This window comes from Sciurus vulgaris (assembly GCF_902686455.1).
Source record: "Sciurus vulgaris genome assembly, chromosome: 2".
Taxonomy (NCBI): domain Eukaryota; kingdom Metazoa; phylum Chordata; class Mammalia; order Rodentia; family Sciuridae; genus Sciurus; species Sciurus vulgaris.
In genome coordinates, this window is record NC_136462.1 from 38665934 (window position 1) to 38692482 (window position 26549).

At 52.4% G+C, this 26549-nt stretch overlaps 2 protein-coding genes across 10 annotated transcripts in view; one reads left to right on the top strand and one right to left on the bottom strand.

Annotated features, from left to right (window-relative positions):
• SPTB (spectrin beta, erythrocytic) overlaps positions 1–9163 on the top strand; it is a 116150-nt gene extending 106987 nt beyond the window's left edge. For all 3 annotated transcript variants that reach the window (XM_079127069.1, XM_079127070.1, XM_079127071.1), the window contains exons 33-36: positions 4175–4422; positions 6726–6899; positions 7196–7238; positions 7382–9163. In XM_079127069.1, coding sequence (XP_078983195.1) covers positions 4175–4422; positions 6726–6899; positions 7196–7238; positions 7382–7549 — 633 coding nt within the window. In that variant the 3' untranslated portion in view covers positions 7550–9163. The remainder of the gene's footprint in view (positions 1–4174; positions 4423–6725; positions 6900–7195; positions 7239–7381) is intronic.
• Positions 9164–11856: 2693 nt separating this feature from the next.
• Positions 11857–26549, bottom strand: part of PLEKHG3 (pleckstrin homology and RhoGEF domain containing G3) — a 42801-nt gene continuing 28108 nt past the window's right edge. For 2 of the 7 annotated variants that reach the window (XM_079126747.1, XM_079126746.1), the window contains exons 4-18: positions 25565–25634; positions 25251–25297; positions 24994–25144; positions 24773–24904; positions 24435–24617; positions 24148–24240; positions 23801–23887; positions 23542–23575; positions 23108–23206; positions 19923–20012; positions 19447–19485; positions 18212–18594; positions 17602–17715; positions 13647–15069; positions 11857–13199 (exon numbers count right to left, since the gene is read on the bottom strand). In XM_079126747.1, the coding sequence (XP_078982873.1) occupies positions 12472–13199; positions 13647–15069; positions 17602–17715; positions 18212–18594; positions 19447–19485; positions 19923–20012; positions 23108–23206; positions 23542–23575; positions 23801–23887; positions 24148–24240; positions 24435–24617; positions 24773–24904; positions 24994–25144; positions 25251–25297; positions 25565–25634 (3673 nt within the window). In that variant the 3' untranslated portion in view covers positions 11857–12471. Of the gene's footprint in view, positions 13200–13646; positions 15070–17601; positions 17716–18211; positions 18595–19063; positions 19126–19446; positions 19486–19922; positions 20013–23107; positions 23207–23541; positions 23576–23800; positions 23888–24147; positions 24241–24434; positions 24618–24772; positions 24905–24993; positions 25145–25250; positions 25298–25564; positions 25635–26549 lie in introns of all 7 variants that reach the window. The other 5 variants (XM_079126748.1, XM_079126750.1, XM_079126749.1 and 2 more) reach the window with 5 other exon arrangements.

Genomic DNA, 26549 nt, shown 5'->3' on the forward strand with positions numbered 1-26549 from the left:
CATCCTCAGTCTTCCCCCATGGGGTCTGCTTCCCTAACAATGTCCCCCTTTCTGGTCCTACCTACAGATCTTCCCAGTGTCGTGGCTACAGATGTAATTCCCCAGGGAAATTCTTGATCTCTTATGAACTGCCAAATAAAGATCTCTCCAACACACTCACAGGTTTCCAGCACAGCCACGTGCAGGGCTTACCCACGGGAGAGGAGGCGGCGCCCTCCTGCTCGCTCTCCACTGTCTTGTGAACTTGTCCTCTGCAGATCAGAACCATGACAGTAATGTTTAAAAACTGGTTCGGCTTTAGGTATATGGATATGTGTTGAGGTATTGTCTAGCTTGAAGTCTTTTCTTTACAAAATTGTGAGCTCTTTATAAAAATCTAATTCTGAATTCCCAGAACTCTCCTCTAAGGAGCACTCTTGGCCTCAGCCCTGTCTGATGACTTCTGCCTTCACTGTCTTGGGGGTCTCCCATTTCATGCTGTGTGGAGCCTTGGGCTGCTTCTGTCCTGCCTGGTGGGCTCACCTGTTCACCATGGTCATCCTGTTCCTGACTGGAGTCTCAGAATGCTCCAGTTGAAAATGGTAGCAGGAGGAGGGAGTGAGGCCTTGCCTGGCAGAAGCGGAAATTCCACATTTCAGTCCTGAGTAGCCCAAGCTGGAGGCAAAGGGGTATGTGAGATGGTCATGCTGGCCACCTAGGGCACAGGGCACAATTACTCAGCAAAGCTCTGCGGTGGTGGGTGGAAGATCACCACAGAGCAGCACCTGCAGATGCTCCAATGCTTTGAAATGCTCCACACCACCTGTAAAGTAGGTGCTGGTACCAGTGCCTCTGACAGCATCGGGGAAGGTTAGCCACTTGATACCCTCCCTTCCCCCAGACAGATGCCCAGGCTTTTCACTCCAGGCATTTGGCTCAAACCCTGGCTTCCCTCCCTGGAAAGGGATGAGAAGGAATTACAAAGATTCAGTGGGGAAGGAGAAGGTGGTTTAGGAGCGCTTCCGCCTATGTTTCTCCTCCTCTGGGAGTTGGCCAACCTCCCTTAGGAGCAAGGAGAAAAGATTGATCCCAAAGCCCCTTCCCCCTCTTCTGCATCCACCTTCATTCCACCCCCATCTTCCTTATCTGTGTCCCTCCCCAGCCCAGGAAGGAAGGGGACCCTGCCAAAGCCTAACACCTTCATCTGCACCCTGGTTCTTGGCTCCTCCTCTTGACCTTTGAATGGGGTGAGGGGCAGGATGCCTTTAAATCATCACCATGCAAACAGGAACACAGAAGAAAGCTCTGCATACAGTGGGAACCCCCATCCCAAAGCCAACCCATGACCCAGCCAGATTGCTTTTGAACACACTGGCATGGCCTCTCCCTGCCAGGAAGCATGGACCAGGCACTCATTAGGAGGAGACATTACGTTGGGAGTCAGTCCTGGCTAAATCCATCCTAACTTTCAGAGACCAGTTTCCTAAAGGAAGGGGCATGGAAGTAAAAATACAGGAAGCAGATGTGGACACAGAGGTCTCCAGCAGAGCCACTCCCAAGGGGGTAGAAACTGGGCGAGAGGGCAGGCGGACTTCCCTCCTGTCTCTGCCATGACATCTTTTCCAAGACTCCAGGACGGGGCTGGGAGTACCTGGACTGTCACCAGGAGCAGCAATGCACTTGCACCCTGTCCTCTGGACAGTCTCCTCTCCTAGAGGAAGAACAGGACCAGCGGGGCTTGAGGCTGAGCCGTGGGGCAGGGGGTGGGGAGAACGAGGCTTCCCTTTCTGCATTAATAATCCTCTCCTGCCAGGCACAGTGGCCCATGCCTGTGATACCAGGAGGCAAAGGCAGGAGGATCCCAAGTTCAAGGCCAGCCTAGGTGAATTAGGTGGCTCAAAATAAAAATACAAAAGAATCAGGGAGGTAGCCCAGAGGTGAAGTTCAATTATCAGTATGGGGTTGCAGCAGGGGGTGGGGGTGGGGTCTGTTCTTGAACCTTATTCCCAAAGCAGAGGGTTGACCTGACTAGAACCACAGAGGAGCTCATTCCAGCCACTCCTGCCCTTCCTCTAGCTAGAGGATGATCCAGGCAGGGATTCAGGGTTTCCAGAACTTTGTGGCCAAGACAGGCTCATCGCAGACAGTGCAGAAGCTCTTAAGATACAAAGACTGCAAATAATGCAGACAGGAGTGTGGCCCAGTCACAACCCTCAAGGGATTCTAAGGAAGGAATAGATAAGTGCCCTGAGGATGGCATAAAAATTCAAACCTGCTTGATTCTGGAGTGCATGTGCCCACTTGCCTCCATACCTATTAGCTGTGTGACTGAACAAGTTACTTAACCTCTCTGAACATTGGTTTTATTATACGTAGAAAATGTGAGAAGAGGTCAGTGGTCTCTAAACTTTTCCAACCACATTACCTTTTATTTTTATTTAAATTCAATCAATTATTTTTTGCTACTGGGGATTGAACCCAGGGATGCTTTCCCACTGAGCTACATCACCAGTCCTTTTTTATTTTGTGAGACAAGATCTCACTAGGGGGCTGGGAAGATGGCTCAGTTGGTAGAGTGCTTGTCTATGTATTCATATATATATCTCACTAGGTTTCCCAGGCTGGGAACTTGTAACCCTCTTGCCTCTGCCTCCCAGTCACTGGGATTACAGGTGTGTACCACCACGTCTGACTACCCTTTACATGAAATCTTACCAGGCCCTCTACTTAAAACCTGCTTATTGAACAGCCCTAATTTAATGGGTTACATATCTGATCAACTTTTCCTTTCTTCTGAACACTACCTTCAAACTTCTCCACTGAACCTCTGCTTCACAAAGCCAGTCTGTTCCCTATTAAAAAGTCTACTGAGTTTACTTCAGCTTCAAGCTTCAATCTGATGTCCAACATGGTGCCCTCCTCCATTTCTCTCCTTCAGATTTGGCCCATGGCCTAAGGAACCCACACTACAGAGGAGAACATAGTCTACTCTTTCCTCACTTCTCCCCAGCGTTTTTCTGGACCTCCATGTCAGTTTCTGGGGCAGGGAAGGGGAATAGAAAAAGAAGCAGAGTCCCTTTACTACCCAGGGTGGCTCTGGTCCTCCTGGGCTGTCATGTCCTTGGCCCTTCAGGCATCCAGACATGGTTGCTTGGGGCATCTTCCCTCCTCTTGCTATAAGTTTCCAGCAGCCACCCTTTGCTGGCTGGATGGCCCAAGTGAGCCCATTCATAACCCTCAAGGGATTCTAAGGTACTATTCTTGCTAACTGCCCCCAGTATCCAGTTTGTCCTGCTGCGTGAGGATATGCCCACGCAGCATAAGGATATGCCCAGTCAGGGAACAGGAAGTGTGCTTTCCCCTTCTCAGGTTCACCTGAAAATAGAGCACCCCTTATTTGACTTGGGCAGGGGCTGGAGATCACCCCAGGCCTCCACAGGGAGGTAAAATCCACAGCATTTCCCCAAGGTAAAGTCTCCTTTATGTGGGCAATTCTTGCTCATATTGCACATTAGAGTCATGAAATGCTTATCAAGCAACACCAATGTGCTAACCCCTCAGGTCCTTGAGAAAAGGACCTGAAAACATTTTGTAATGCTTCCAAGGTCATTGTCAAAGGCAGCCAGCCCTAGAAACCACTGCCCCATCTAACAAATTCTCATTAGATGATGGGAGGGGGGCCTGTTAGACCCAAGGAAGGCCTGGGAGTGGCATGGGGTGCTTTGGGGCCCAGTATCCTTAGCTTTAGGGCTTTGACAAGAATTCAAAGCTACCAGAATTCCCAGTCAACGCCCTAGTAAAAGTGGTTTGCAAACTTGTCTTAGCTGCAGAACTTTTCTTCATATGAACTCTTGCCAGGGCCCAGGTGTCACAGTTGGAGTAACTGGTAGAAGCAGGGCTGAAGGGCTGGAGCCAAGCCCTGAACCAGAGCTCAGCCAATAGCCTTGTAACCTGCCCTGGATGCGACCATTCCTCAGGCCCCTCTGAGAACCCTCTGTTGTTAGATGGGGGTGAGAGGGAGTGGGGGAGCTAGAGCCAGAGGTATGGAAGAGGCCAGGGAAGTGGGTGGGTGCCCAAGGCAGGCCATGGAAGCCAGGGCAGGTCAGGCAACACATTGAACAAGGGAAGGAGGTTCAGGTGGGGGCCCTGCCTGAGCCCCCAGGAAGGTATGCTCTTCCCCTGTTCCCCTGAGCAGGGGGAAGAAGAGAGGCCATGGCCTCAGGACCTGCAGCCGCCACCCTTGCCTGGGCAAGAGGAGAAGTCCGACGGGAATGAGAGGCCTGCCACAGAGCCCCTCTTTAAGGTCCTGGACACACCTCTGAGTGAGGGCGATGAGCCCACAACATTGCCGGCCCAGCGGGACCACGGGCACAGCGTGCAGATGGAGGGCTACCTCGGCCGCAAGCACGACCTGGAGGGGCCCAACAAGAAGGCATCCAACAGGTGTGGGGAGGGCAGCCGGGCGCGGGGAGGCGGGCAGCTTCCAGGGATCGCTCCAACAGCAGATCCCTGGCCATCGAGGATGTACTGGGGGAAGAGCCGCCCTTGGCTTCTGTTTGGGAGAGCTCCTGGGCACCCACGGGGGCAAAACCAGGGCCACTTAGCATGATGGGAAAAGCCTCAGTTCTGGTCCAGAGTTCAAATCCTATGACTTCACACGCCTTACCCAACCTCCCTAAGTCACAAATGGGATGATGACAATAGTAGGACTGTTGGGTAGGGGCACTGTCCCTGGCACAGAGTAGGGCCGTGGTGGACACTGGCTGTTGATATGACAGTTGTCACGGGGCTGGACAGCCAGAGGGAGTCTTGGTGGTAACAACATGTCCTTGACCAAGTCCTGCTTTTATTGATCTGGGCCTTTTTCCTCAGCTATAAAATAGGAGGCGACTGGGGGTCCATGACCCAGATGCCCTCTGCAAGTCCCTTCTAGTGCTGTCTTCAGTGACTCCATGACCCTGAGAAACTATTTCCTTTCCCGATTCTGAGCCAATCATGTCCTTGAATTTGGTCTATCCAAGGCCGCCTCTGCCCAGATCCTTGCAGCCTCTTCTTTCCAGCAACAGTTCAGGGTCCCAGAGAAATGACACCAAGAGGTTGAGGCAAGACACGTTCCCAGGGACACTTGGAAGCACACAGAGCTCCCTATCTTGGGGGAACTCAACAAAGCTACTTCAAATTCTGAAAAAGAACAATTTAGTGACCCAGCTGCCCTGTAGAGGTTTATTGCTTAAATGGGAGTCTACCAGAAAAGGGAGGCTAACACTTAATGAGTACCTACTGTGTGCCAGGCATGATGTTAGGACTGATCAAATCTTCCCAACCACCCTGCAATACTGACGTTTCCATTTCCAGATGGGGAAACAGTCTCAGACAGGTTGTCATTTACTCAAGGCACAACCTTACTCCAAAGACCCAGGTCCCTCTAAGCAACTGCCTTACTGCTAGAGGAAAGATCCCTGAGTGGCAAGTCAGAATCTGAGGCTTCATAAAATGGCTCTGCAGCCACTTCATAGGGTCAAGTTCACTTTTTGACCTTCCAGTACTTCTTATCCATGCGCCTTACTAGTTCTCCACATTCCTGCCCTCAAAAAGGGGCTGGAAGTACAACTCAGTAGTAGAGTTTACCTCGCATGTAAAAGGCTCTAGGTTCAATCCCTAATCACACACACACACACAGAGCACCAGAATAATATACTGTGCATATATCATTAAAACAAAAATAACAAAATCCAAAACAAAACCCTACTCAATTCACGTCATGTATTCAGAATCAAATTTGCCAGTGAATGTGGGAATACTCTGAAAAATTAAGTTTGTGCTATTGATCTTAGATTCAATAATGCTACATCTAGAAATGTTATCTCATGGTAAGATCAGAACTATAGGCAAAGATGTGTACATAAAGACGATCATCACATCACTATTTAAATTGTGGATAAATTTTCCAGTATTATAAGGACCATCAATAAAGGGATTGTGTGTGTATATGCGATGGCATACCACAGAGTCATGCAAAATCACTTTCAAGAAATATTTGAGAATGTGAAGAAATACTCATGATACAGTGTTTATCTTAAAAGCAGGATGTAAAATTGAATATACAGGGCTGGGGATGTAGTTTGGCATTAGAGCATTTGCCTAGCATTCATGAGGCCCTGGGTGTGATTCCCAGCCAAAAACAAACAAAAATATATACATATATATAAATATGGTATATTCCAATTTTAGTTATCTATAGTTATCTATAGATAAAACCTGAATGTGAATAGCAGAAAAACTAGAATATGTAAAATGTGAATAATAGTTAACTTTTGGTAGTGAATTACATGCAGATGATTCCCCCCCCCCCCCCCATTTTCTAAACAATAATCTTACTATTTATCAGGCAAAAATAGTGCAATAAAAAGAAAGAAACAGAAAGGGGGCTGGGGCTGTAGCTCAGTTGGAGAGCACTTGTCTAGCACGTGTGAGGCACTGGGTTTGATTCTTAGACTGCATAAAAATAAATAAAATAAAGGCATGCTGTCCATCTACAACTACAAAAAGTTTTTTAAAAAGAAACAGAAGCGGGCTGGGGAGGTAGCTCAGTTGGTAGAGTGCTCGCTCTCACAAGCACAAGGCCCTGGGTTTGATCCCCAGCACCGCAAAAAAAAAAAAGAAAGAAAGAAACAGAAGCTATGGGAATTGATCCTAGAGATATTATAGTGCGACTGTGGGTGACCTGCCTGTTCCCATCTTTGCAGGTCCTGGAACAATTTGTACTGCGTGCTCAGGAATAGTGAACTGACCTTCTATAAGGATGCCAAGAACCTGGCCCTGGGGGTTCCCTACCATGGAGAGGAGCCCCTGGCCCTGAGACATGCTATCTGTGAGATTGCTGCCAACTATAAAAAGAAGAAGCATGTCTTTAAGCTGAGGTGAGCCTTCCTGCCCACTGCCCCTCACCTAGACCTTGAACCCTTTGAACCCTCAGGCTGATGACTTTGGCGTGAGTGACCAGATAGAGATTCACTGTAAGGGACTAGCTCCAAGCAAGCCCATGCTGCTCCTTGAAGATTTTGCAAATCAAAGTTGGTTCATGATCCAGATTTTACCTCTCAGAAGGTGCTGAGAGGGGTCTGCATAACAGGCTCAGGGGACAGGGCGATCTTAGCCAGCCTACTCTGCCCAGGTCATGGCTTCTGACATGACAGGAAACTCTTCATTCTCCTAGGCTAAGTAATGGCAGCGAGTGGCTCTTCCATGGCAAAGATGAGGTAAGTGTGGGGTGGCCCAACCTAGACGTGTCTAACAAAGGGGCAGGTAGAGAAGACCCAAGCCACTGGACCTCAAGGCTCCTGCAGAATAGGCAGTCCCAGAAGCAGTCCCTGGACTTGGGCCTGATGCTCCCACCCCCTAGGAGGAGATGCTGTCCTGGCTACAAGGCGTAAGCACCGCCATCAACGAGTCCCAGAGCATCCGTGTCAAGACGCAGAGCCTGCCCCTGCCCTCCCTCACTGGCCCGGATGCCAGTCTTGGCAAGAAGGACAAGGAGAAGAGATTCAGCTTCTTCCCCAAAAAGAAATAGCAGCCGGTGGCCCCCGCTGGTGGGGCCAGCCAGGCAGGCACAGCAGTGCATCGGGGCACACAGACCAGGCACCTGAGGCCGTGGGCCCTGACCTCTGCAGTGGATGGTCCTCCTCCCACCTCCTGCCTACCAGCTCGAGAGTTGCCAGGCCAGCCCCCGGGGCCCCATGCTGTGCTGCAATAGCTGCCTTTGCGCCCTGCCTGGCAGCCCCGACGCCTGCCAACATGCCCTCTGCCTGTGGCACAGGCGGCTTGGCTGCAGGGGGCAGGAAACGGTTCCCGAGGTGCATGCCCTCCTCTCTCTGCATCCCCATAAAAGCAGAAGGTGGCTGATGGGGTTCCTCCAATGCTGCCCACTCCTACAGCAAGTCATGCCTGGGGTCACCTCCCATGTGGTCACAGCCAGGAAAGGGGAAGGAAGAGGAGGAAGGGAGACACTGGCAATGCCTGACCTGCCCTTTAGAGGAATGAGGAAGGAGACTTGAAGAGCGGGCACAGAGCCCTGGCCCTGAGCAAGGGGCTGCTAGGGGACTGAGGGGACAAGGAGGAATGCAGGGCCTTAGGTGCCGCCAGTCACCTCCCCACTGAGCTCTCTCAGAGCTGGGTCCCCCGCAGGGCCAGCATATCCTTTCCTCTCCCCTTCTCCCACCAGGGGGGAAAAAGCCCCCTCTCATTTTGTGGGTCCTGAAGGAGCCTCCTGCTGCCCCTGGAGCCCTTTCTTGCTACCAGCCCAGGCTGAAGGAGGGAGGACCAGCAGTTCTCAGACCATTCCTCTTTGAAAACCCTAGTCAGAGCTTAGGGCTCAGGGCTCGGACCTGAGGGAGGGACAGACAGATCCCCACACTGCCTAAGGCTCAGCCTCTCCATGCTGGGATCCTTCCCACTCCCAGTAGCAACCAAGCCAGCAATATGTTAGATGCAGGCCCTCTGAGGACCCAGTGTAGGCCCCCAGATACGGGATGGATACCCCAAGCGCCTGGAGTAAAGCATCCCAAAGTCCAATGCCCGCTGTGTCCCGTCTGCAGGTGGTGCCATCCGAGGCTACTGACTCACCAGAGAGCCAGGTTATCAGAGTGGAGTGGCAAATGCGGCCACGCCTTGGTAGTAACACCATCTGACACAACTACCACGGGGCAGCTGGGATACATGCTGGGGCCAGAGAGGTGAGGTTGTGCCCCCTCTTGATCAGTTTCTAGTAAAGGCCTGGCCTCGGGTTCTGAGACACAGAGATTACCAAACATCTACCAACCCCCCTCCAACCACTAACAGGGGCTCTGCAATCTCTGTCCCCATGCTGTGGAGGGGAGAAGTAACGGGTTCCATGAGTCATTCCCACCACTCTACTCTGAAAGCAATACAGATCCAGCCCAGCATCTTAACTGGGGTTAGGTCCAAAAGAGGGGTCAAGTTAGAGGCAGCAGGTGTTCTCCCCTAGGGAGACTGTAAGGGTCCCCAGGGTCCACAGCCATTTTTTCTATTGCCTTCCCCATGGGAAGGAACCTTGGCTTTGTGGAGATGAATCAGGTAAGACTCAAGCAGAAGCCATACAGGTAGATATGAGTTAGGAGGCCTTCCCAGGAACCTAGTGCTGACCAGGGCAAGTACAGCTCCAACAGCACTGTCAGGGTGATGTCCACTCCAGCCCGGGAACCACAGCAGAGAATAAGTTATCCAATGGAGCCTGGTCTCCCACCTCTACAGTGAGGGTCTTCATTTGGCTTCAACTCATAGGACCCTATGACCCTCTGCTTCTACAGGAACCTGGTGTGTACCATAGTCAGCCTCTATCTACTGCTGGGGAAATTAAGGCTGGAAGATGACTATACTCACCTGGCAGTACAAAAGGCCTTTGGTGCATTCAAGGGCATGTCCACTTCTGGAGCAGAGAGCAGGCTCCTTGCTGTGGGCAAAAGGTGGCAAGCAGTTCTCAACTATTTCCCTGGGCCAGTAGGGAGCCAACAGATAAAGGTCCACCCTCTCCCCTCCATGTATGCCCAAGTAGCACTGGAAGTGAGGAATTTCCAGCGAGCAACTCCACAGAGTAAAGAAAGGGCTCCATGGAAGAGCTAGAATTTTACCACCCCAGGTCCCCGGGCTCGGGCAAGGGCAGCTAGCTGCATGTGACTCATCATCTAGTGCCAGCTCCCCACGCATCTTGCCCACATCACCCAAGCCCCAAGACGCTCAACCAACTGGACTGACATTGCAAGTGCTCAACTTCGGGAGACCCTATGCCACTCCAGGACTAAGCTCTCCTGGGGCCCTGGCAATGTTTCTTTTTTTCTTTTTTCCCTCATATTTTCTACTTTGCAGTCTTTTCCTTGACAGCATTTCCAAAATTAGGTTGACACAGCTCCAGTCCACACCAGCATAACAGGCTTCCTCCCCAGGGCAGCTTAGAGGAAGCTCCTGGGCATGTCAGGCATTCTCCTTCCCACTCTTCTTCCCCTTTGTCCCTGGCCTCAGCTGACTCTGGCTGAGGGGGGAGCGGAGGGTCCTGGGGCTCCCCCTACTCCCTATTTTCACTAGCACCCTAACAGGAAGTCTGTGTCAGGCTCGGCTTCCCCTCTACTCCACTCCTCCTTTCTACCTGTGGGAGGGCAATCAGGTCCCCTAGCCTGGTCCTGGATCTCCTTCCTCCCTCAGTGGGAGGGGGCAGAGATCCAGAAGAGAAAGAGACCAGCTGGCCACATGGCTTGGTCCCATGGACAAGCATGCTCAGGGAGGATGCAAGAGAGGAGGCGGCGGCAGAGGAATGCAACCTGTTGGGTACAGACTATGCCATCTGGGGCTGGCCCTGGGGCCGGCTGGGCCTTGTCCTCCACCTGCTCAAATGTGCTTCCACCAACCAGAGGAAACCCATTTACTAGTTTTTCTAATAAATCAATAACGCTCCACATTTGTCTGTTTCTTATTTGACTAGCCTCATTTCCCTTTGAACTGGGCCACAGAGGGCCAGCACCATGAAGACAAAGGAACAGCTAGGCTCTGACTTGTGCCTGGCACCAGACCCTGGGCCCCTCCTGAGACCCTAAGCCAAGCTTCCTTCAACTACAAGCTCTACTGCAGGGTAAAATCATTTCTAATCACAATCAGTCCAGGCCTCACTGGATATCAGCATCCCCATCCTCTGTGCCTGGGATCCATTTATAAGAAGGGCAGTTTCATTTGGTCTGGGTAGATGGAACATAGGCACTGCCAGGTTTCAAAAGGCTCCCAGATGATTCTAATGGGCAGCCAATAAGACCCTCTGCCCTGGCCTTGGCCCACGTCCTGAAGAGGGAGTTTGAGAAGCAGGAGCTCAACCATCACCTTCAATCTATATAGAGGAAAGGGCAAGAGTCGTGGTGACAGAGTTAGCTGGTGACAAGGCTGGGGTGAAAGTCTGAGTCACCTATCTAATAGTACACCTGTGGCTCCCCAGTGCTGTATCCCAGGACTGGCCTGGGAGGAGCCAGCTCTCTCCTCAGTGACTGTGGACATGACCACAGGAAATTCAGGGCAGCTGGTAGGACACAGGCTAATTTCCCTGCCCTGCTTCTGCACAGGAGACTCACCTCTGGTCTTCCCTTGACCTCAGGACCCATGTTCAGGTTGAGTACAACCTCCTAGGTCAGAAGACTCAAGGGCCCTGACTCTGCGAGCCTACGGGAACACTTATCCACCTGGGCCCTGCAGCCTCTTCCTCTCCACCCCAGCCAGAACAAACTGGGCAAAATGAGACTGGTCCTCCATGAAGAAGGGGCAAAAATCCCAGTTAGAAACAGGGAGGCATTCCTAGCCCTTCTGAACCCAGACTTTTCCAATAATGTGATGCAAACAGAGGATCCATCCCAGCAAAATAAATCTGCACTCCTCACCCAATGTAGCAAGTCACTTGAGGACATTCCCAGGTCCCAAGTTTGGAATCCCTGCCTTCTGAGATGCTTTCTGGGATGCCTTCTGGGACTGGAGAGGGGAAGATGAGTACAAGGCACCAGATAATGGTAACTTTTTAGAAAATGTCCCATTTGCCCCAGCCACTCCTCCCTCCCACTTTTTAGCATAATTTTGGCCCTAGAGGAAGAGAGCTAATGGCTGGCATGTGAGGCTCTCTTCCCCAGACAGGACACCAGGCTGTGGGTAGACAGAGAAGCAGAAGTAGCAGAGAACAAGCTCCTTCCTGTACATCCTGCTGTCCCTGCCTGCCCCACGAGCATCCTGGTGCCTGGATGACCAATGTGTGTCCCTGCCTACTCTAAGACATCCTTAGCCCACAAGCAACTCTCCCCACTTCCCACCAAGCCCAGTAAGGAGGCTGCACACAGGTTGTTGGTCAGCAGTGGTTATTGCACCATTGGCACATAGTGAAATGTGTATACATTAGCGACAACCACAGGGACAGCAAGACAACCCTCAAAAGTACCTGAACTAAGTCGGTTACATTCTTCACGGGAGGGGAATAAACAGCAGGGTGCATACTCACTTGCACACACACACCACAGGATGGAAAGCAATAAATTATGGGCCTCATTCCTGCCTGGGTCCTAAGAAAAGGCACACTTAAAGAATAAAGCCTGCCCAGGCAACTCCCAGCCTGGGTCCTCAGCCTGGTAGTGGCCGGCCAAGGGCCTGAGCAGTGCTTGCTCTTCCTGGGCAGAGGTGAGCTTAAATATTTGGCTTCTTACCAGAGAAATATTTACAAGGGAAGCGGGACACACGACTCATCTGGGCCTGAGGAAAGGTGTCTGGAGCCCCCGGAGAGCACCAGCACACAGAACAGGCCGCAGGTGAGGTTGCGCACACACACTGGGGCGCTCCTCTAGGAGAGCAGGGGTGGCCTTCACGAGGGCAAGGGGCGCGCGTGAGCCCAGACATGGGGGAGGTATACCAGGTTCTTCCACACGCCATGCTGGCATGGCTCCTGCCCCCCAAAGGAGTCAGTCAACCCACAGAGTTCAAGGCCTGGAATTTCTCCCTCAGGTTTCTCACTCTGCTCTGTTTGCTTGGGTCTGCTGGGTCCCTGGGACCTTCTTCCTTTGACCCATACTCTGCAGACTCCTGGAAATGTTGGCCTTGTGCCCCTGTGGCTGCTGGTGAGCATGGTCCCTGCCCACTGTCCTTCTCATCCAGCCCTGCAGTGGGGTTGGGAAGGGGTCCCTTCTCCATGACAATCACCCGCCGGTTGTTCTCCAGGGTGAGGTCTGCAGTGACATACAGGGCTTCACCTCCATTCAGCCGGCTTTGACGCGGCAACACAGGAGGTGGGGACTGGGCACCTCCCTGGCTCCTCTTGGTGCTCAGGCTGCAGCAGCGGCCCACCCTGCCCGACGGAGGGGGCTCCACCATGTTCTCAGGCACGGAGTAGCTCCGGTTGACTGGCGGGACACGAGGCCGGCTTCCCTCGGCCTGGACAGCCTCGTCGTGGGAGGCATACTTGGAGCAGAGCTCTCGGACATCGGGCCAGTTGAAAGTCTCAGTGTCAAAGGGGCTGAGGGGACTCCGACTGTAGGACCGGCCCCCAGGTGAGGTGGTCCTCGGGCTGGCAGCAGAAGGACTGAAGGAGAAGCGGCGTGGTGACGTGTCCCCAGCAGAGGAGGGTTTGGGGGGGCTGTGCTCTTGGGCCACCAGCTGCTCGTAGCTGAGGAGGGAGAGCAAGGGCCTTCTCCTGCCTGAGGAGAGAGTGAGCGGCATGAATGGCTGTGAGAGGAGGAGCCCACAGGGGGGGCCCCCAGCTGCCTTCCGCTCACTTCCAGGTGAGGTTGGTTCCTGGGGCAATCAATTCCATCAACCATTACTGTCCCTTTATCGAAGGCAACAGGAGGAACGAACCAAAGGCAGTGGGGGAAAGGGGCCAGGAGTCAAAGGAAGAGATGAGAGTTCTCTCTCATCCTGACCACGTTCCTCCCTGTGCTCCACAGGAAGGGCTGTGGACGGTACTCAGAGGGCTCACCCAGAGGCACCGGCTTAGCCTTGGGTGCTGGACCAGAGGCCAAGACTCACCCCATGTCAGTGGTGCCAGGGGTCCAGCCCTCTCTTTGATCTGGGCTCTTTAGAAGTCACTTTCCCCAGGTTGCCAAATGACTTTTCCACCCCCCAGACCATCGGCCCCATCATACCTTTGTCACCTGATAGGTCTCCAGCCTCCTCCTGTGGGCAGGGAGTGGTGGGGCTCTTCCTGTCCCTCTCAGGAGCTGCCTTTTCCCACTGCACTGGAGGCCTGGCTGTCATCGACTTGATGTTCTTGATCCGGAGGCTGTACTGGCGGGCCAGCTGGTAGACCTTGTTCTTGACACGCTCACTCATGTGGCTGTCCATCACGTGAGAGAGCTGCATGATGCGGGGGTGCAGTGGGGTGACCAGCTCCCCCTGCGCACCGCTGCTCAGCTCCTTCACTAGATCTTTCAGCTCTCGAGCCAGGTGGGCTGGGCTGGGCCGCTCGGTAGGGGAGGCACTTTCTGGTGAGGCGGTAGCTGACTCCTCTGTGATGGCCCCCAGCTCATGCTCCTCCAAAATGAAGAGCGGCTCTTGTAGGTCAAAGCCATTGGCCTGGCCCTGGCCTTGGCCCGTCCGGGGACTCGCCTCAGCAGACTCCATTCTCTCCCACATCTTCACAATTTCAGAAGATGGACGGAACTCAGCATCTGTGATAGGAGCAGAGTCCCCTGTTCCCACCTGGCTAGGTCCTGGGAGATCAAACAGGGCCCACGAGGCTGGTCGGGAGCCCCCCTGCCTCTTGTACCCCACTGGAGCTGCTGGTTCTTGGTCTGGCCTGGGAAGGTTGTTGAACCTGGAGACGGAGTTTCTCACCAGTCCTTTGGGAATGTAGGAGAGACTCTCCCGGCGCCGGACGCTGAAGCCTGCATCGTGGTGCTCTGCGTTTTCATAGTAGCTCTTAATTTTGTCCAGCAATAACCTGTCCCGGGTAGAGAGTGCTGATTCCTTCTTCTTGCAGGAAGATCTGTCAGGCTCCACAGGGCAGCCTGCACTTGGGGGTTCTGTCCCATTGACAGAAGGGCCACTCTCTGTGGTCGCCCCTGTGCTGAGGTCCACTTCTGGGGTGGGCTGGGAGCTGAGGGAATCCGTGGTGCTGCCCCACCGGGTCAGGCCCTTCTCACTGCCCTCTAGGCTGAGCACACTGCTGCTCCGGCTGACCAGCCGTGGTGTCCCAAAGCCACTGGACTTGCCATCCTCCAGTGCCAGGCTGCTCCGCCGAGAGAAGCTGCTGACAAAACGCTCAGCAATGACACTGGCCTGGTCTAGCACAGAGGGTGGCAGGAGGCTCTCTGGCTCCTGGACTGTCCCCATTTCCTCCTCCTCCTCCTCCTCACTGCTCAGGGTCTTAAGGTCCTCGTTGCTGTCAGCCACCACTAAGTCCACCATGTCACCTGGGTGGTCCATCTCCAGCAGCCCCTGGTGGGTATCAAGCTGTGTTTCCAGGATCTCTGGAGACTCTGCATCTGAAGGCATGTCCTCGGTGCTGGGACCTTCCACGGCAGTAAAGACCTCCTGCTCCGTCCCAAGCTCAGGGTCTGGCTCAACCTGAGACACAGCAGAGAGAGCTCACGTGAGTAAAAAGCCTCCTTCATGAGTCTGGGAGACAGAGGATGGCGTGGCAGCTCAGAGCCCAGTGAGAGGGCCTGCAGGGTAGGGCTGGAGACAATCAAGGTGAGTGTGACTCAGAAGTAGGGTGATAGGTCCTCAGAGAAAGGAAAATGACGGTGCTGCTTTTTTGGTTCTGTTTTGTTATGTTAGTACTGGGGATTTAACCCAGGGACGCTTTACCACTGAGTCACACCCCCAGCCCTTTTTGTTCTTCATTTTAAGACAGGGTCTCACTAAATTGCCAAGGTTGGCCTCAAACTTGTGATCCTGTCTCAGCCTCCTGAGCTGCTGGGATTACTGGCGTGCACTACCCTGCCTGGCAATGAAGGTGTTCTTCAGTCACCCTGCAGTTAGGGTGCTGGGCTCATGTCCTCACACCAAGGAAATCCTGAGGAATGGGGAAGGGCAGGGACACCTCTCGGTGGAGCTTGTGAACTACAGGCACAAGCTGGAGATTTAACACTATGCCAGGTACTGCCCCCAACGCCCAGGGACTGGCTGTCACTGAGCCAGGGCACCAGAAATCCCCAGTCTGAAATAAGGCTCCTGTTCAAGCTCTCGAGGCTCCAGACCCAGGCCTAAGCTACATGAGAGGACATTCCAACTTCCCTGAGGGACCAGGGCCTCAGTGGGATGTCAGTAAGGAGGGCAACACAACTCATGCTAGAACCCTGTTAGACTGTGAGGACGGGGAATTGGCTTCTATCAGCCAGGCCCAGCGCCTGTGGGCCCAGCACAAACGCATACGCCAGGGCTGGGGTTGTGGCTCGGTGGTAGAGTGCTTGCCTGGCACATAGGAGGCACGGGGTTCGATTCTCGACACCACATAAAAATAAATAAAATGAAGGTCCTTCAACATCTAAAAATGAGTGAGTGAATGAATGAATGAATGAATGCATATGCCCAACAGATGGGCAAGGAAAGAGGCAAATTTGAGAATTCCCTCTTGACCACCGCCCGAAGCAGGGCTAGACCAAATTGAGGATACATTTCAAAGACTTTGTATAAAAAAAGGTTAAAGTGCATCCATAACATGTTAAAATGACAATATTTTGGACCTATGGGATTAAATAAAATATACTGCTGAAATTAATTCACCTATTTAACTTTCTGCCACAGCGAATGGAAAACTGAAATTACACATGGGGTTTACATTCTATTATTACTGCACAGTACCACTTCCTATGGTCTGAATGATGGTGTCACCCTAAAATTGATGTGGGAGAACCTAACACCCAGTGTGACAGCATTAAGGGGCTATGACTTTGGAGAATTTATTAGGTCATGGGGGCTCCTCCCTCATGAATGGAATTAGTGCAAGAAGGAAACATATTTGAAGGGGAGAACAGTCCCTCACTAGATATAAAATCTGCCAGTCCCTTGATTTTGGACCTTCCAGCTTGCAGGATTATGAACAATAAATTTGTTGCTCTTTGTAGTACTGGGGATTGGACCCAGGGGTGCTCTACCATTGAGCTACACCCCCAACCCTTTTCATTTTTTGAGACTGGGTCTTGCTAAGTTGCTGAGGCTGGCCTCGAACTTGCAATCATCCTGCCTCAGCCTCCCAAGTCACTAGGATTACAGGTATGCACCACTGCACCCAACAAATTTCTGTTGTTTTATAAGCACCCAATCTAAGGTACAGCAGCTCAAACAGACAAGGACATCATGTTCTATCCCTATCCAGTGTCATCCAGCTTCTCAGTCTTCTCCTGGCTAAGAGGTGCAACCTGGGGTCTTGCCTTAGCTCATGATCTTTTCCCTGTAACTTTGGGAGTTAGCTGGACTTGCCATCCAAAGGAGGTAGTAGAGGTAGAACGAGGTGGTGGAGGAGGAGGAGGAGGAGGAGCAGCAAAGGAGTCAGCTCCATACAACCCACAGTCAGAATGAGGTAGGAGAAGAGGAAGGGGGGCCTCTGAGCCAGAAATCCAGATCTGCTCTTAGCTCGGCTCAGTTGCAGCCCACCACTTAACCTTTCAGAGCCTCTTTTCCTTCTATAGCTATTATAGGGGAAGAAAAGAGACAAAACATAGACATAGGAAGTGTCCAACAGATGTCAATACCCTACTCCTTTGTCCAGGTGGCTGCAGGAGTGATTTAAATGTCTGGCATGCTGGTAGGGGCAGAGCCTTCTGCCCTCCACAAGGTGGTCTAGCTGAGAGGATCTGAAGTCCTGGTTCACTTCCATTAGCTGTGTCCCTTGGCATGGGACTGCAACTGTCTCAAGGAGAGGTCATCTTTTTTATAATTTATGGAAAGGGCTATCTATTCACCAAACCATAGACTAGACAGACACCCCTAGACTAGACAGGTCTCCTGAAGGAGTAAGAGTTCTGGGGAGGTGAGGAAGCCCTATTCTCACGGGCCCAGTGGGACACTCCCTGCCTGAAAGACCTGCCTGCAAACCTGGAGATTGGGGTTCCAGGCACCCCCACATTATCTCCATTCCACTTGCTGGCCACTCACCTCTGGCAGGGAAGAGACAGACTCAAAGCTCAGATGCTTCTCAGCACTGGTTGGAGAGCGGTTGCTGGGCCTTCTACAGCTCTTGGGGCCTTCAGATTCCCTGTGTCCCTTCCCCTGAAGCAAGAAGAGGTCAGTCATCAATTCCAGGACAACTGGGAGCAGGTCCCTTCTGCATCCCAACATGGACAGCACACCCTGAGGAGACTGGGCTGCCCTGAGCTAGCCCTGGACCTGAGACATTCCAGAGCACCTGAACCACCAGGCCCGGGTCATAGAAAGCCTTGCCAGGTATGCGGCTTTGGAAAAGCCCAGCCACTTTTCCTTCCAGGCCAAATGCCCTTGACCTTTCAGCCCTGTTGTGTGCTGGTGTCTCCTCCCCCACTCCCCCTACCCCATTAGTCCTACTCAGTGGGTTAGTGCCCAGTCCTGGAACAGCGCATGCTGGGGACTCACCGGGGCATGACAATGAGTGAGGAGGTTAAGACCAAGAAGTGCTGACAGGAGTGAAAAAACAGGGCGGGGTGGGGAGGGGACAGGAGGGGACTCTCAGATGGGCATGCATGAGCCAGGGAACATGCAAGGAGGAGGGGAGATCAAAGAGACACCTCACCATAGCACCCCGGGAGAAAAGTAAAGCGTTGGCTCGATAGTGCCAGCAGTGGAGGGCGGCCAGCAGGGAGCTGGCAAAGTCAGCTACCTGCTCTGCCACTGCCAGACTTTCCTCCTCCTCCTCCTCCTCCTCCTCCTCCAAGCCTGGGGGCTCCGGCCTGGCCCCCTTCTCGCTGCCTTCATGCCCTTCCAGGTCCTCCAGAGAGACCGGAAAGGCCTGCTCCTCCTCCTCCTCCTCCTCCTCCTCCACCTCCTCCTCCTCTTCCTCCTGCTCCTCCTGGGCAGCCCCTTCAACCTCTGGCTGCAGGCCCCGTGTGTGGAGGGGCTGCCCAAAGTCCAGGAGGGCACCAGCACTGCCTGCATGCTGTTCGGAGCACAAGAGCCCTCGTGACCAGCCTTGTGAGCAACCTCCTCTCCTCCCTACAGGAAACTGGGCAGGGGGTGAGGGGGGCTTCACATGGACAGTCACACCCATATGCCCAGCCTCCGCCTCCATGGGGTTCCAGTGAGGAGGGGGGCACTTCATGGCCAGGAGGCTGGGATCAAGTTAGGAACACAGGCCCTGAAGAAGCCTGACCACCTCAGAGAGAGAAAACAGAGAGGATCCAGGCTGGGCAGGCTACCCCCAAGATGCCCTCCAGAAGAGGGTATAAAAGGGTCCTGGGGCAAAGACCATCTTATTCATCCCTGTGACCCTTGTGCCAGAGCCTGGCACACAACAAGTGTTGACAGGTACGTGGTGAATGAATGAAGATGGTAAGAGGTAAGAGTAGCGGGGTGGGCCGACCTGGGCCATCCCCCACCCTGGGTCCTGCCAGCCCCTCCTCCCAGGCTCCGCACCCCCTGGCCTTACCTTCATTCCTGCCGCTCTGGCTGCTGACACCACCACCAGGTTCCCAGCACATGGGTGAAGGGCAGGGGAGGGGAAAAGACCAATAAGAAGAGAAAAAGCCTCTTTCGAGAAGTGAGAGCCCACAGGGAAGCCTGAGGGCTCCTACTCCCAAGACCCTTCACACAGTCTCCTGGGATGAATGGCTCACAGACGGTCAGGAGCACAGGTCTGTGCCTGCCGCCTGGCTCCTGCTGTTGCAGAGTACAAGACGTGCATGTTGAGGGAGAGCTCAAGCCCCTCCACAGATGATGACAGGAGGAACAGAGACTGGGTCCTCGCAACCTACTCTCCACAGTCCCCACCCAGAGCTCCCTGCAAATGCCATCCACCCCTCACACGCTCACCTTTCTCATTTAGTTGCCTGAGCAGGTATCTGGTCGGCTCTGAGGAGGAACACAAATGGGCAGGGTCAGCACAGGCCAGGAAACAGCAACACCTGGGCTGCATCCCACGCTCACAGCACCAAGGCCCATCACCAGCTCAAAGTCCCTCTGGCTCACCTCCAGCAGCCCTAGGGCCCCACAGAGGCCTCCACACTGTCACCAAGCCTCCTCACACCTTGCCTACAGGGAAGCACTTCCATTCTGCTACAGAGCCCCACAGCGCAGCACTTTACCCCAGTCCCTGCCTTCGCATACCCACCCAGGGCCTGGGTTCTAAAGCCACAGAGAAGGGACGGACTCCATGCTGCCCCTCAGACCAGTCAGCCACGTCTCCACCTGGCGCCCATCTTCCTCTCTTGCAAAGACCATATCAGCACACTAGCTACAACCCCAGCAAGCCCCTTCGTAGCACCCCAGCTGGAAAGTGGAGGTCGCACCCGACTTTCTACGGCCCTTAAGGCCTGATATCACGAAGCCTTGCTGCCTGTTGGGGACTGTTGCCCAGCTGGACGAGGGGTGACCAGGCTCTGGGGATAGGACACAAAACACATCCATTAGGCTGGTGGTGCCACTGCCCCCTACCCCAGCTTTTCTGGGGGCAGACCTGAGGAGTAGAAAGACCTTTTCTCAAGACATCCCTCTACGGAGCCCCTAGCCTATCCCCATCTTTGCCCAACTGGCTTTAAGTAGGAGGCTTAGGGCTGGCCACAATTTTCTAAAAACTTGGAGCTGAGATCTCTTAGCTGACCCTTGTCAGGTGAGCAGACTGAAAAACTCCTTTTCTCCCGAGACACACACACATATGTATACACGCTCTAACTGCATTGATATAAGTAAACACCTCGCTGCTTTTGAACTGAGAACTAGAATATGTTCTATTCTTTCATTTTAAAACTTGAATATTTAACAGGGGCTGAAGATGTAGCTCAGTGACAAAGCACTTGCCTAGCACATGTGAAGCCCTGGGTCTGATACCCAGTACTATCAAAAAACTATATATACATACATATACATGTATGTATATATATATATATATATATATATATGTATATATATATATATATATTTTTTTTTTTTTTTTAAGAACAGATTAAATGTAGTAATAGACCTTACTTGTCCAATAGTGCATGTGTCTGTCCAACTCTGTTCTTTGGAAGGAGAAAAGACCCTGAGGAAGGCAGAGTAGTTGGCTAAGCCCAGGCACTAGGTCCTTGCAGGTGGCCTGAGGGCCCCCACTCAGCAACTCTCTAGTCTGGTTTTATCCACAGTTTCCATAAGTTCCATCAATTGCTTTCTAACACAGAGAAGGAGGAAGAAGAAATACTACTGACAAACATGCTAAGACTAAGACTTCCTTCAAAACACCTTTTAGTGTTTCGGAAAACTATCATGATGAACACACATCTCAAATGCAGGCTGTCTCTATGGCAACCCACAGCAGCCCACCCCAGGGCTTCTGGAACATCTGGCAGCTCCCACCCCATCAGGGGTGCTGCACCAGCTCCAGAAAAGGAAAAGTTCAAGTGTGGCCTGCACCCTCTATTCTAAAAGGCTCAAGAGTATAAAACATGTTTCAAAAGGATGTCTGTTGGGGAGGAGGCGGGGGAAAGAAAGATAATAGAATGAGACAAACGTCATCACCCTATGTACATGTATGATTACGTAAATGGTATGACTCCACTTCATGTACAACCAGAGAAACGATAGTTGTACCCCATTTGTGTACAATGAATCAAAAATAAATAAATAAATAAAGGTACTTGTGTAAGGAGTTCATGTGCACAACTGGCCCTTGCAAATGCACACAGAGATCAAACTCCTGCCTCTGACAGGGTCTTGCCTGTCACAGTAGTGGCTTGCCCTGCAGATATACCACGTGTACTTATTAAATTATTACAGTTCAATCAGTAAATGCCTCATCTAAAGCAGCAAAGGGGCAGATTAGAGGACAAGTAACAAGAGGGGAAGTGAATTTATAGTTTGAAAACAAAGCAGTGTCTGGTTCCATTGTTTTGTTTATTTTTTTGCCACATTTCACTTGAGTTGAAATTTCTAAATAATGTAGAATAAAGACAGGAGATTTCATATTAAAAAAAAAAAAAGATGTCTGTTTTCTTAGAGTTAAAAATAAAACCCATAAACAAGCGAACTGTTAAAACCCAACTCTTTTAGCATTTATTTATAGGTTAAAATCTCAGCCATGTGGAAATTTTGGCTATATAAAATGGCTCGTTTCCTGACTGCCTTGGTGATAGCTTGATTTGAGATATAATTTTTATACCAAAAGATGCATTTAGAATGTAGAAGTCGATGGTTTTGAAGTATATTCACAGAGTCGTGCATCAGTGGGAAAGTTTTGATGCTAACATTATGACAGACAGTGTACTGTTACCATCACTACCATTACCACTGGAACGTTTCCAGGTTCCAGAAGCTTCCACTGTTAAGCTATGGCAAGTTAAGAGGAAAGGGAACAAAGTGAGCCAGAACCAATAAAGCAACACCCCAATTTGGAGTTTTTGACCATAAAACTTCTATAACCATATCAAGTTTGCCCAGGTTCAAGATCTACCTGAAGTAATACAAAACAATACAAAAACACAAAAGCTTTCCAGGGACTACCTGGCTCCCCTTCTAGAAAGCCAAAGCCCACACATTAATCCACACAGGCACCCATAGGTCATAGTCAATCAACCCAATGCAGGGCTGGGGCTGGGGCTCAGAGGTAGAGTAATTACATAGCACGTGTGAGGCACTGGGTTCAGTCCTCAGCACCACATAAAAATAAATAAATAAAATAAAGGTATTATGTCCATCTACACCTAAAAATATTTTTTAAAACAATCAAACAAACAAACAAAAAAACAATGCAGTTGTGGATCCAAGTCAAGACACTGTTCTCAGTCACTCCACAATCTTTCTCTCAGGGTAACTGAAGGGTTCTCAACCTCCATCCCCAACCCAAATCTGTCCCCAGGCCTCAGACTAAATGGCAGAGTAAAAACAGACCAGAAAACAAATACGCATCACTGCAGAGCTAAGAATAAAAGCAAGGTCTTCTTTTTCTAAATAGACGATTCATTATAATAAATCCAAGAACACATTAGCAAGTCCAGCAATGGAAGAAAGCCCAGGGGAGGAAAATGGAACTCTTTCCTGAGACCCAAAGTAAATATTTCCTGTCTGGATTTGGTGCCACTTGGTCTAATTCACTTTCCTCATGTCCTGCTTCTGCTCTGCCATTCCAGATGCAGGCCAGGGATCATCCATGATGTCCAAGGGATACTCCCACAACTTAGCATTCTCAGTGGCAAAGGAGGGAAGTTTAGGTGGAAGAGGCACTAAGAAGGGGTGCGGAAACCTGAATGAACGAGTATTCCAAGGTCCCTGAAAAGAGGGCTGCCCCACCTAGTAGGCAAGAAGAGCCCAGAGGTACCTGGAGGAGGGCAGTCAAGTATGGGGAAAAAATACTCCACAGAGGTCCAGTGACTTACTATGTGACCCTCCCTGCTGCCCTTGCCCCAGTTTCTGGAGACAGCAGTTCCATGAATTGCCACAGATGGCCCCTGCCTGGCCCAGGGTCCTATGAAAAGTTCCCTTGCCCTCACAGTCTTTCCCTTACCAGATTGCCGGCGCCCCTGGCGCACATGCGTGGAAACCTCATCCTGGGAAGACCAAGCCTTCTTCAGCCGCTCTGGACTGCAGCGGTACCGATTGGGATCTGCAACCAGGAGAGAGACAATCAGGCTTTGGATTCCCATGGACCTTGGCCTAGTCTTGCCCATATCAGCCACACCTCTGCTAACCAACCCCAGATTCAGGGCCCAGATGCCTCCAGAGCTCCCTCTATCTTCTTCCATCTGGGGTCTCCAGGACCAAGAGTCCTGTCCCTCAGCAGGGCTGCAACCCAATTGTGTAGCTGACTTCCATCACTTCACCGAAGGAGCCCCTCATTCTCCCTACTCCTGGAATACAATCAGGCAAAGCCTGCCCAGGATGCAGCCTGACCTAACAGTGTACAATCAAGAATAAAGCAGGCAAAAAAAGGCTACTCACAATAGGAATCCATTTCCAAGATGGCTTCCTTCGCCTGGAAGGGAAGGAAACCCACGTGTTACCACCTGGCTGTGTGCTGTACCTCTCTCACCCACTAGGACGTCCCACTGAGCCATAGTAAGTTCTGTGTATCTGCTATACCAAAACGCACTGTCCATCAGAGCCAGCGTCCAGAGGGTGGGCTCCAGCTGATCCACTGGAGCTGGCCCAGAGGGACGCACTCTGTCCACACGCCCCCAGAAGCACTCTGAGAACTGACCTTCTGGGGAATGGTGGCATGGTGGTTCTCCAGGATGAGCCTCTTGATGTGATGAGTCCAGCCCCGTTTCTCCTCCACTGTCTTGGCCTGAGAGGACCCAAGGGAAAGGGACCCCAGGGTTATTAATATAGACTGAAGCTGCCAGGCACAGAAAGTACTTCTGCCTGAGGGTCAGGTGGGGAAAGGAGCTGTGCTGGGCTCTCCATGAGGTTGCCTTGCTTCCTCACCACAACCCCAAGGTGTCTGCAATGATGGAGACACTGGGGCTCGGGCAGGGGGTGAGCTGAGGAACCAGGAATCACATGCAGATGTGCTTGATCCCACCCCTGCTCCCTGGCCCCCCTCACCTGGATGCTGTACTGCTGCTTGCTGTGCTTATAGTGGGTGACTGTGAAGCACAGGGAATCTCTGGTGCTCTCAATCAACATCAGTGAGGAGCACTGGGGACAGAGAGAAAGGGGAGTCAAAAAAGGAGGGAGCAGGGGGGAGGGGGAAGTGGAGGGGTGGGGGAGGGTCCAGTCCTCAAAACAGTCTCACAAGGATGGTGCTGGAGCTTGATGAAGCAGACAAGCAGAGGGGACAGGACCCTTTGAGAGGGGGGAAGGCAGCAGAGGAGCTGGGGTGGCCTGGTTACCGGGATGTGACCCTTGTAGACAAAGTGGTCGCCCCGTTTCTTGGTGATGAGCAGTGTTTTGTCAAAGAGGAAAAAAGTCCTCTCATTGCGCACACGGTGCACACGGAACGTGCCCTCTAGGACAAGCTCCCCGTAGGTGGTCAGGTCTGGCCCCTTCCAGTTGATGAGCAGTGACTGAATTTCCTGCAGCAGAAAGACACCAACCACCAGGGTCAGGCTTCACAGGCCCCAGAAGGCTCTTCAGACATCACCCCTCAGGTCCTCCCAGCAGGGCAGCCACATTCCCTGTTCCCAGCCTAGCCCACCCTCCCAGGCATCTCCCGGGCCTCCCAGAGCACCTGGAGGCGGACGGCATGCTCATGCCTCCTCTTCATGTCGTTGATGTACCAGGCCACACAGGTCATGGTGACAATGGCATCCTCCACCACCTCAAAGCCATCCTCTTCTTCATCAAAATGTTTGGCAATTTCCTGCACAGGAGACAGGAGTTTGGACAATGTTGACTCAAAGGCCCTGTCCGTCCCTGGGGCCTCATGTCCATGGGCGAACCCTGGGCTACCTGGAGCAGCAGGTGGTACTTGAGAATGCGCTGGACTGGCTTCAGGAGGTAGGAGCCCAAGGGCAGTGAGTGCTGCAGCAGCTCCTGCCGGTCCCGAAAGAACTTGGCCTGCTGCTTGTCCCGCATACATTCCGTCAGGGCCGCCACGGAGCTGGGTAGGGACAAGGAGTGTCACCACTGGGGGAAGGCCTGGTGGAGAGGAAGGGGCCCCAGACTCACCAAATGGCTCAGCATCCTGTCCCATCCCAATTACTCACTTGGGGTAGTTGTTGCAATACTGGGTGTAGATATCAAACTCTTGGCTCTAAGAGAGACCAAAAAATAGTGATTTCAGGGAGTTCCTCATTGACTCTAAACCTAGTGGGACCCCTGGCCCCTAAGTGCACTGTCTCCCCTTCCCCTGAGTGCCTGCAGAGACATCTTTGTATTCATTTCTCTAGGGCATCCCATCGCCCAGCACCCATCCCTTTCCCTGGAGAGGGTTCCCCAGGGCTCAGGTATCTTTGCATATTGGACTTTCCTTTCCCTTTGAGCTCCCAGCAAGGTGGAACAAGGACCCAGTCCTTCTTACCCTCTCCACAAAGCAGCTGGCCACAGCCACAGGGTCACTATTGCAGCTGTCCAGGTCTCTGAGTAGCTGGCTGGGTGAGGAGAGAGCGGCCATCAGGAGACATCCTCTGCTGCCTCATGCCCTCTGCCCCACCTCCTGAGACCCAGACTCACAGTCAGCTCTGCTGTCATGCTAGGGTTTCCACCCTCTGGGTGAGCCCTGCCCCAGAAAGTATCCAGCACACCACAAATACAGGGAGCCAGGGAAGCCACATGCTCAGCAAGCAGGAGAGGAAGAGGGAACACTACTACCCACCTCAGGAAGGGGACACAGCTCCTCTGCCGGCAGGAGTCAAACATACAAAAGCAGAGATTAAAGCGGGAAGAGAGGGGAATGGGAAGGGATGCAGGGAGCTGAGAGACACGATAAGTCCTAGCACCCTTGATCTTAGATGGGGACACTGTAGGAATCCCAGAAACAATGCTCCCCTGCCTCCTCCTCTTTCCTAGCCCCCCATCTGCTAAAGTTTTGCCTGCACCCCACCCTCCCAGACTTGTCCAGCTGCAGAGGTCCCTATACCCATCTTAAGGGACTTGGGGGAAGGGCCTTCTTTACAACACTGCACCCCAGGCTCTGCTCCTCCTGACCAGTGCCCTTCCCTGATGGTCTGTGTTCGCATGGCAGCAGACACCAGGCCCTCACGGAGCCCCTTTGGCCCTGAGGCAGCTCCTGGCCAGGCCTTGTCTGGCCTCTCCCACTGATCTCATCAGGCTTGTGCATTCCACTAATAGGTCAAATCATCCTCGGGGAGTCAGACTTCCCTTGGGATCAGTGGGAAGGAGGAGAAGAAATTGTAAGACGTGCAAGTGGGGAAGGAAGATGAGGACAAAGGATCCACCCAAGGAAGAGCACCAGCGTGCAAGGGTCTAGCAGTCCCCTGAGAAGGCGCTGGCCCAGGCTGGACCCAGTGAGCACATGCCCTCAAATTCCCTATCTCCCTAAAGCA